The 11546-nt window shown below is 35.9% G+C and overlaps 1 protein-coding gene across 1 annotated transcript; it reads right to left on the bottom strand.

The window, feature by feature from the left end:
* Positions 1 to 1068: 1068 nt before the first annotated feature.
* Positions 1069 to 3005, bottom strand: LOC124956176 (tigger transposable element-derived protein 1-like). Its single transcript, XM_047511648.1, has 4 exons — positions 2947 to 3005; positions 1772 to 1914; positions 1504 to 1652; positions 1069 to 1434 (listed from the first exon to the last, which is right to left on the bottom strand). Exons 1-4 carry the CDS (start codon positions 3003 to 3005, stop codon positions 1069 to 1071), a joined length of 717 nt encoding a protein of 238 aa, XP_047367604.1.
* Between the last annotated feature and the right edge of the window lie 8541 nt (positions 3006 to 11546).

Genomic DNA, 11546 nt, shown 5'->3' with positions numbered 1-11546 from the left:
TACCAGCTATTTTCCAAAGAATATTATTCAATATTTTAATACTTTACATATATATATATATATATATATATATATATATATGTAAAAAAAAGTATATTTTCTTCAGATAGATTTGCCGCGTTTCTCACGTCCCGCCCTTCCATTGTCCTTTGTTATTTACAAATTCTTTTGTTACCTACAAATCGAGCGAAGTTTTCAAATTATACATTAAATAGTTTGGTGCTATCCGTCGTAATCCAAAACGCGCATCTTCTTGTGCTGAGTTGGTTCAAAATCGCTTTCGTCGCTTGAAGATAGGATTTCAATTGATTTGTTTTTTGGTACCATAAAGTCAGTGATCAGTTTTTGTGATGACGGTCAAATTGCTTGTAAACATCACGATAGCGAGACATGCATGAGCTCAGCTCTTTTTGGAATTTTAAGCGTCATTTCGCATTGGTATCTATTTTAAGAAAATGCGTTTCCAATTTTTTAGAAATCTGGATCCCTGCATATATTTTATCTGCTGTTATAGATTCCGGTTCTTCTTGTCCATTTTCATAATCTATCAAACTATTGATAATGTCACTATCATTGACAGTTTGGTCCTCAATCATCTCGTCCAGGTCATTTTCGCCGAACGTATCAAAGCCTTCTCCGCCAATGTTATATGCGAGCGCTCTTATTTCAAATAATAATGTTGATGCTTTTTCGGTAACGTTTCGATTAATTACACATTCAGGCCAGATCGCTTTCCAGCACGAATTTAATGTGTGTTGTTTGATTTGTCCAATTGCTGCAATAATATGGTTTATGCAGTCTAAAATTGAAAATTTTTTCCAAACTTCAGTCAGGCTTAATTTATCGTTCTCTAGCTTTTTCAAAATGTAGCTGAAAGTTAATTTGATATAATGTTTCTTAAAATTTGCGATTATGCCCTCATCCAGTGGTTGTATAAGGCTAATCGTATTTGGTGGTAAAAACACTATTTGTACATTAGGATGTACTATACAGAGATGACCGGTTGCATTATCTACAATTAGCAACATTTTAAACGGAAGATCCATCTCTTCATGTATTTTTCAACTTCTAGTACAAAAGAATCGTTGAAGCATGTTGCAAATACAGCTGATGTGACCCATGCTTATTTACTGGCCATGAACTGTACTTCAGTGGGTGTAAAGCTTTATTTATAATAAGTTGTGTTAATATCTTTGCATCAGAGACATTACTGCAAAGAAGTGTGATTCGATCCTTTGCCACTTTAAAACCACTTGCAGTTTTCTCCGATTTCGCAATAAATTTTCGGTTGGACATCTTTTTCCAGAATAACCCAGTCTCATCTGCATTAAATACTTGATCTGGGCAAGATTCACCATCATCAATGATTTCCGCTAATACTTTGCGATAATTCATAGCAGTTGTTTCATCGGCGTACGTTGCCTCGCCTTGTATCTTCACATTATGAAGTGCGTATCGTTATAAAAATCCAGCAAACCAGCCATTGCTCGCAGAAAATTTCACGTTTCGTAAACAGTATGACGAATTTGATTCTAAATCTTTCAGTTGATTGAAATACTGTCTAGCTTTTTCTTGAATTAATTCTTTGTGAACGGGGATTCGTTTTTTAGATAAATCTTTAACCCACAACACGAGAGCCTTTTCCGTCTTTTCTATTACAATATTTCTCGAATATGATGCTCTTTTACTACTGTCATTTGTTGCACAATTAAGAGATTCATATATTTTACGCGCACGTTTGTGTATAGCGGATTGTGTATCGTGGATTCACCTAATTTAAATTCGTTAGCAACAGTTGTGGATCCTTCACCATCTGTTAGTCTATTTAATATTAGAATTTTTGTTTCTAATGGAATTGCCTGTCTTTTTACTTTCTTTTGGCTATAATTATTCATTTTAAGGGAGTACTTATGTCTAAAAATAAAATAAAAATCATAAAAACTACATATAAATAGAAACAAAAGTAACTAATTTATTTACCTTTAATCTCACTATAAAATGAAACCTTAATCACGTGAATCGTGGATAAAACTCTGAATACGAAGCGTATACTGTTCGCTCGTCGAGCGACAATATGTACGTAACTGACTCTGCCTTGTCAGGAGATTGTTTAAAACAAATGAATAGAGCATCGCGAAGTCCAGATACATCGTTGTCAAGGAGACCACGTAATCAGAGTTCGTCCACAACATGTATATGTACATTGATACGAAACATTAAACTGGTGCTAACGCTGCTGAGATTCATATACCGTATAAAAATAAATAGCACGAAACCAATCACACAAAAATAAAATCGCATAAAAAAGGACCGCACAAAACCAGGTTTTACTGTATACTTTTTCCAGGTAGATTTGCCGCGCTTTTCATGTCCCGCCCTTCCATTGTACTTTGTTATTTACAAATTCTTTTGTTACCTACAAATCGAGTCGTTAAGATTTGGAAGAGAAACGGGCAGTAGGAAATAGAACCTAGAAGAGAGAAGTAGCACGAGAGTTTATAAGGAAATTTATACTAGATAGTATATATTAAATAAAATTTAAATAGTGTGAATAATAAACGTAAATTGTCGTTTCTTTATTCACAGAGAAACATATTTTCGTTTATCACCTCACCCAATAGATCCGAGATATTATATATATATATATATATGTAAACAAATTATCGTTTCGATGAGGAGTCCCAGCACGAACGACGATTTATCCTCTTTCCTTCTTTTCTACTACCAATTAATCGCCCTTTCCGAGCGTCTTCCTATTTTTACGTCTAAAGTACGTCGTGATGGCAGGAAATACTTTTTACGTCGGTTATTAAAAGAATTCTAACACGAAACGAAAAATTACAACGACGCAATGGGTGTCGAGCAATGGGTAAAAGAGGAGAAAGAGAACCTACTACCGTACCGCCTGATGCTCTTGCAGCCATCCAGAATGTCGACTCCCCCCACTGGACCTTCCAATCTTGCATCCTAGGACTCCGAGGTATTTGGAAATAAGGCTTCAGCATCGTCTGGAATCACTCTCCCAAAAGGTACGAGAGCGTTTGCAACGGCGTTTCGACATTCTGTTTGGTGCCGAACCACACAGCGATAGGTAGCGATACGTGGAGCGGCTCACGAGAAGCACGTGATTTATCAATACGCGCAGCCGTGGACAATGTTCCGACCTACGATGGGCGAAATATAACGATAAATAATTTTATTTGAGCATGCAAACGCGCCCGTGAAATAATACCGCCAAATAGTGAGGCAACGGTAACTCGCCTCATTATAAATAATATCAGGGGTTTAACTTACATTATCGTAGAAGATCGGGAAATTCTTACGTTAGACGATCCACGCAACGTGCTACGCAGGACTTTCGGTCGAAATCGCACCTTACAATAGTATATGATCGAATTAAATAACATCTGCATGGAACCCGTTGAGCACATCTTACAATACATAAGTAAAGTTAAAGATTTACAGCAGGCAATTTACGAGGACTTAAAGCTAACGAGTTATCGGAAGAGAAAATTAACAAGATAGAGGAATTTACATTGGTAAGTTTCTGCGAAGGTCTTCCGCGAGATTACAGGATAGAGATCAAACCAACTACGTATAGGGACATATTCGACGCATACGAGAAGGTACAGGAATATTATCTGATGATTAAGCAGGACTGGCTACGTCATCAAAGATATAAATAAACCAAATTCCTTAGGGATAGACCGTTAAACAGTAGTACAATGGAGATTAGGGGTAGGCAGTTGCGAGAGATAAATTTTATGCGCAATGCAACAAGATCGGTCACGTGAAAGAGGAGTGCTATAAAACAAAATGGGAAAGACAGAACGAACCGCACGAATACTCAAGTAGGGATCATCCTCTGCCTTCCCCGCAACCCGCCGAAAAACACCGCATGCCTAATTCCTATGCTCAGAGGAAGGAATGCAAATATTGCCGAAATCTGGGTCACACAATCGATGAATGCCGGAAAATGATGTGGCACGAAAGGAATTCGGGAAACGCAATGTCCTTCCCGGGACTAGAGGCGACCCGGGGAAGCACCACACAAACGCGTACAGTGAAAATTGTAACTGCTGAAATCCCATCCACATCTGCACAATTAAACTAGAGAATAACCCGGAAACACCATTGGTGAAAATTATCTCCAAAGATCTAAAAAAAGAAACATTTTTAATAGATACAGACTCAGAACCAAATGTATTAAAAATCGAGAAAGCCGACGATGAAATTCTCGTCGACGAATCAAGAAAAATAAAATTAAGTGGAATTACCGACGAGATTATTTTGACCTATAGCTCTTGCTTTATTGATCTGTTTGAATATTCGGTAGAATTTCATTTCGTATCCAACTCCTTACCGATTCCTCATGGTGGCATTCTAGGGACCGATTTCCTCAACGAATCTGTAGAAAGTAACTTTTTAAATAAAAGCGTGTCCTGGAAAAACGTAAAGATTCCATTTATTGCGCTAGAAGAAAAAACAATCGCAACCAGAACATGGGATCTATTGAAAATAAACGTTTCAAACACAAATATAAAAACGGGCTACGTTCCGTTATTAAACTTGGCTGATGGCATCTACGCCTACAAAGCAATTGTATCTAATATCAATGGGCACGCGAATATAAGTCTTTAATATACAGAAGTATGTGGAAAAAGTTTAAGTTCCTACAGTCAAGATAGAAGAATTCGAAATGGTCGACGAGGTGAATGATTCTGTCTTAGGACGTGACTCACACGCTTCCGACAACATAGAGAGTGGTTATTACGAAGACTCATGCATGCATAACGTAAAAAAACAAGCAGAAAATCTAAACCGAGAAATATCTTTCGATCCCTCTTTTCTACGTACAAAACTTTCTCATTTTGAACGACCTTGTAGAACGATCTCTAAAATAGATGAAAATTGTTTCAGACAAATACTAGAGTACATAAATTTAGAAACGTTATAAAAAGAAGAAAAAGGAGTAGCGAAAGAAATGATTAAAAACGCTTTAGACTTATTCCACTTATCAGGCAATAAATTAACACATACGTGATCTGTTAAACATGCTAGACATAACACCGATATTCGTGCGACAATATCGATTCCCGCCGATCCACAAAGAAGAAATTAACAAAAAATAAACGAGCTAATAAAGAATGAGTTGATATGACCATCAGTGTCACCCTATAATTCTCCTTTATGGATCGTATCAAAAAGGCAGAATCGAACGGAAACAAAAGGTGGAGGCTTGTTATTGACTACCACATGGTTAACGAAAAAACAATTAAGGACCGTTATCATACATCCAATATAACCGAAATTCTAAATCAGCTGGGTAGCGCTAAATATTTCAGCACTTATGACTTAACTTCGGGTTTTCATCAAATTGAAATGAATAAAGACGACGCACAGAAAACAGTATTTTCAACCCCATACGGGCAATACGAATTTACTCGCATGCCCTTTGATTTAAAAAACGCACTACGAAGGTCTCAAAGGCTGATGAATTCCGTTCTCTCCGGATTACAGGCAAGCGAACTGTTTGTTTATTTGGACGATACAGTATATTCGAGCTCCTTCAACGAACACGTCAATAAATTTAAAATACTCTTAAATAGGTTAAGAGAGACAGGACTCAAGTTACAACCAGATAAGTGCTATTTTCTCCGAAAAGAAGTCTGGGACACATAATAAGCGCCTCAGGAGTGAAACTTGACCCGGGAAAAATCAGTGCAGTAAAAGAATTTCCGACCCCCCGAACAACAAAGAATATTAAACAATTCCTACGGCTAGCGTGATATTACAGACGTTTTATTCCTAACTTTTTCCGCTATTAGCCGATCTCTAATGAATCTGCTAAAGAAAGACGTTCCGTTTAAATGGGAAGAGAGTCACGACTGCGCATTTAGCCACTTAAAGGACCTCTTATGTCAGGAACATCTCCTTCAATATCCTGACTTATCCAAATCATTCCAAGTAACTACAGACGTTTCAAACTTTGCCATAGGCAGAATTTCGAGTCAGGGAGAAATCAGGCAAAATCTGTCCGTTGCATACACATCGCATTTATTAAATCAGATCGTGCAAAATTATTTAACAATAGAGAAGGAATTACTCGCCATAATATATGCAGTCAATCATTTTCGGCCGTATTTATATGGTAATCAATTCAGTTTGATCACCGACCATAAACCTTTGCTCTGGCTGAACTCGATAAAATATCCAACTTCAACATTGATTCAATGGCGACTTAAACTAGCAAAGTACGATTACAATATTATTTACGAAGCAAGAAAAAGGAACGTAAACGTCGATGCCTTATATCAAAACCCCATAGATTAATATAAATAAGTCCTTCCGATAGCAGGGACCAGCTCGAGTGACGGATATCTTTATGAACCAAGAAATAAACGATTTACTTTTAAAGAGTCCCACGAAAAACAAAGCATTGACTCTTCGGTAACGCAAAACGAAACGATTCAGAAAACCTTCACTACATACGACATGACCAATGTTACTCGAGACAAAGACAGAAATGATAACGAAACATCAACAATCCACGAAAACGAAACAAGTGAAAACGATAGGAATAGTTAGAGGACTAGTGGGTGATATACCCTGGGCCGACGTAAGATGAAAGATCCGTTCAATCTTTTCAGGAAGACAAACGAAAATAATTATATTAAAACACGAAATAATGATACCGAAAGAGATCGAACGAATCGAGATAATCCATAGTAATCGCACAAATTCCATTAGGGGTCATAAAGTTTTATCAAAAACATACGCTAGAGTCCAACAAAAGTACTACTGGCCGAAATTAAAACACGCCATCCAGAAGTTTATACAAAACTGTCGCAGCTGCCAAACGAAGAAGCTCATTAGTTTGAAAACGTAGCAGCCGTTGACAATCACAATGGCATTCGATAAAATTTCTATGGACATTATGGGTCCGATGTCTATTACGAAATAAGCATAATTATATACTCACTATTCAAGATTTACTAACAAGATATTTAGTCGCGATACCTTTACAACAAGCTTCTTCGGAGGAAGTCGCAGACGCTCTCATAAAGAATATAATATGCAGATATGGTTCACCGAAAGACATTCTAACCGACCAGGGCACTAATTTCCTGTCAGAACTCATGAAGGCAATCGCAAAGAAATTTAGAATCAATCAATATCGAACTAGGGCGTATCACCCGCAATCGAATGGATCAATAAAAAGATCACATCATGTACTCACTGAATTCTTAAAACATTATATTAAAAACAATAGTGATTGGAATCATTGGTTAGATATAGCAACATTCTCATTAATACTAGTAATTTGTTGCACGAGGCAACAAATTACGAATTAGTTTTCGGGAGGTTAGCAAGAACCCCGAACGAATCAACCTATAATGATCTCCAAAACGAAACATATGCACATTACTTGGGAGAATTAAACGAACAAATAAATAAATCCCAAGAAGCAGCTTGACAAAATTTAATTAATGCAAATACAAATCGAAAATCTATTACGGCAGAAAACAAAGAATTGTTAATTTTACGGTAGGCGACCGCGTGTACCTTCTTAAAGGTACGAATAAAGGGAAACTTGACGACAAATACATAGGACCATACGAAATTATAACTGTAATGAATAAATGCAATGTAAAGATACGCACTCCGACAGGCGCTCGCATTGTGCACGTTAATCGACTAAAAGTCGATAAATCAAAATGAAATATCGATAAATCGCCGTCATGGAAATCTACAATACCGATCTATGGTATTGGCAACCGCAGCATGGAGCAAGAGTCGCTCTTCCTTCCATGACGACGATCGCCAAGGAAGATCCCTACCATTACGTTTGCCGTTAAATCTTAGACATAAGCAGTGCAGGCCTAGCTCTGAGCATCATCCACTCGTCGACGCTCAAACCTCTTATTAGTAAGCACAATGAAGCACTATAATAGCTCTTACCTTTACAAGTACCGTAAACGCATTAATAGTGTACGACTGTGCCGGCAGTTCGTTAAATATCTCAACGTTCTCCCTCATGGATATGGCTAAATGTAAAGTACCGGACCTGCAACCAAGGAACAACTCGATATACGTACAACTGTTGCAAGCTTCGGATTACGATACAGCAAGAATCCAACAATGTCGAATTGAAATAGATTGTACAATTTATCACTGTGGAATGCATTCACACGCCTCGGCGGTCCACAATGGGCGTAGGGAGTATTCACTCACTCAACAACTATGTCAGCAGATGCACTCAACGGGAAGTCTTCTTTTGGGTCACAACATGTTTATCTCCGAATTAAAGAAAAACAGTACCGATACAAGGAGTTTCACATTAAGCGGCTCTATTTCTACCGATGGCACATGCAAAATATCTCAATAAGCGATCCTTATGGCACTTGGGATGACGTAGTAGTCCAAGCAACAGTAAAGAATACTATGCGCGATTATTACGCCCTAATCAGAAATAATCAGATATATCTTAATTCAGGAACTATCTGCGCACTAAATGAAGAGTATTGTCTCGCTGCGGACGGTAGTGAAGCTATTGATCCACATTACCTACGGATAGTTGCGGTTTTAATAATTATGACGTACTGTATGAGAGGCCAGCGGTAAAATTGATACCCGCTGAGTACAGTAAGAATCCGCTGTACATATTTATGACGCAGATGTCACATTTGCATTCACATGCACTAAAGATTTCTCACTCACTAAAGATTTCAACATTTCTTCACGGGTATACTCTGGCACGCACAGAACAATCAAAGCTATTCATACTAGAAACATCTAATAGATTTTTCAAGAGTAAAACAAGACCTCTGTGGAAAACCTAGACATGTAAATTCTAAATTCATCTACGTAGAACGAGACATCAAAACGCAACTAATCACTCTATATATAGACATCACGAGATAAAAGTGCATCCTGGAACAAGGCTTGAAAATTGTACTTTCACCAGTATCCATCGCACCAGATAAAATGGCCTATACGATAATGAAGAAACCTGGATATATGGTCATTCCCGTAGTCGAAGTAATATACTTAATTAAATGTATACTGACCGAAGAAAAAATAAGGCAAGTGGAGGAATGCTACAAGGAACTTCCAATTACACACAAATCGTGCTTTTGCTAGAACAACTTATAGATGATTTTCGTGACAGAGCATCTTTAATACTAGAACTACCGACCGATCAAAATGACCAATTATATTAATTGTTCACAAAATTTTGTCTTGAAATTTTATTTAATATTTTATAATAATGTTATGACTTTTACTAAATTCATGTATTTAACATATATTATAAATTATTTTGATCGTTCACTTCAATTTTTCTGATATATATGTAATATATCGACCGGTCAAAATGATTGGCGCCAACCAATGGAAATTTCCGGCAAAATTACTGCTTTGAAATCACTAGGTTTTCCTTAATTCTCGGAATTTTGTAATGTTTTGTGATACTTTTTTATTTTCTTATTGGTAATTGATGTATACAGTTGAAATACCTACACTCAGTACAGTATTCAGTCATTTTTTTATTGGCAGTTGTATACGGTTGAAATACTTTTAATATTGTGGACAATTGTGCTGAATATATTTCTTTCAATTTATAGTTATCGTAACTTGAAATTTAAGTAAATTGTGAATATTTTTATTATAATAAGGGAAAATAAATTTAGAAATTTTATCCAGAAACTTTACCCTAGAAATACTGAGACGTTCGAAAAAAGCTAAAATTTTAGAGAACATAACAAATATAAGAGAAAACTTTTCCGATATCGACCAAGGTGATTTTGACCCTGAGATTGGACCAAAAGATATTTCAGAGGATCAAGAAGAAGTGTGTGTTTCCTCAGACAGCAATAGTGAAGAAGAGAACATCCTGAATGTACGTAGATCAAGAAGACTTTTGAGATTGTCGTCATCTTCGGATGAGAATGACCGTCACCAAACTAAAATTGCTCCTGATGGAACTATCTGGACAAAAATAGCTGGATTCACTCCAGGAAGGAGATCAATAAATAGCATTTTCAAAGCAGTAATTGGACCCACAGCATATGCAAAACGAAGCATAATAAAGGGCACTGTAAGTAGTGTTTTTTTTTTTATAATTAATCGACAAATGATGAATTATATTAGAACATGCACAAAACTAGAAGCTTTTAGAGTTCTTAGTGAAAAATGGGATCTATCTCAAGAAAAGTTTTACGCTTTTCTTGCAATTTTATATGCACGTGGTGCTTATGAAGCTAAGAATTTGAAATTATCTTATTTATGGTCTAAAAAGTGGGGACCAGCGTTTTTTTCGAAAACCATGAGTAGAAAAGAGTTTATGGATATTTAAAAATTTATCCGCTTCGATAAAAGAAATGAACGGAGTTTACGAATGCAAACGGATAAATTTGCATTGATTTCAAATGTTTGTTATTCATTCATGAAAATAGCCAGAATTGTTACGTACCAGGACAAAATATTACAATCGACAAACAACTATTCCCAAGCAAAGCGAGATGCCGATTCACGTAGTATATGCCGATAAGTTCGGAATAAAATTTTGGTTGGTATCTGATCTCCAAAGTATATTTTTTCATAATAAATGGGTTCCCGTATTCGTGAAAGGACGAAATGAGACAGTCATCAATTCCTTTGAGTGAATTTGTCGTCCTGAAATTAATTGAACCATTTACCGGTGCTGAAAGAAATGTAACCACTGATAATCTTTTTACCAGCAAATCAGTGGCATCAAAATTATTGGAAAAACGGACTACTTTGGTTGGAACAATTCGTGCAAATAAAAGAGAATTGCCGAAACTGGTGAAACAAAAAAAATAATTTACCTCGATTTTTATCTGAAATTTATAAAACAGATAATTGCATTTTAACAGTATATAAAAGTAAGGTAACGAAAAAAGTACTTCTACTGAGTACGAAACATAATTCAGTAAACATTGAAAAAGACAATAAAAAACTGCCTGAAATCATAATATTTTATAATAAAACCAAATTCGGAATAGACATGACGGATCAGATGGCCAGAAAGTATAGTGTGAATCAGGATCTCGAAGGTGGTCTCTTCAAGTATTTTTTAACATTCTCGACTTAGCGACAATAAATGTCTGGGTTTTATACAATGAAACAATTGGTGAAAATATATCGATGAAAAATTTTTTGTTTTTATTAGCAGAAGAACTTAGCACAGAGTATAAAGATCCATCTGAACCGGAAAATTTAAATGGCCTCTTGAAGAGCCCCGAAAGTTCTAATATACGAAAAACTTGCCAAATAGGTTTTTGTAATGAAAATAAAACTATGAATATATGTGCTGGTTGTAAAAAACATGTTTGTGGTAAATGTACATTGAAAAAAATTTCTTTATGTAAAAATTATGGCGATCCAAATAATAACTAAACCTAAATAAAAAACAAATAATAGTACTACCTTTTATGTAAATAGATGTATATATCATGTACTTGGAATATTAGAATAAAATATATTTTATTTTCTTTAAAACTTTTCTTTGAATTTTTATATTT

This window comes from Vespa velutina, chromosome 20, assembly GCF_912470025.1.
Source record: "Vespa velutina chromosome 20, iVesVel2.1, whole genome shotgun sequence".
NCBI classification, from domain to species: Eukaryota; Metazoa; Arthropoda; class Insecta; order Hymenoptera; family Vespidae; genus Vespa; species Vespa velutina.
Note: the sequence above shows the minus strand (reverse complement) of the source record. Positions and strands in the feature narration are given on the sequence as shown.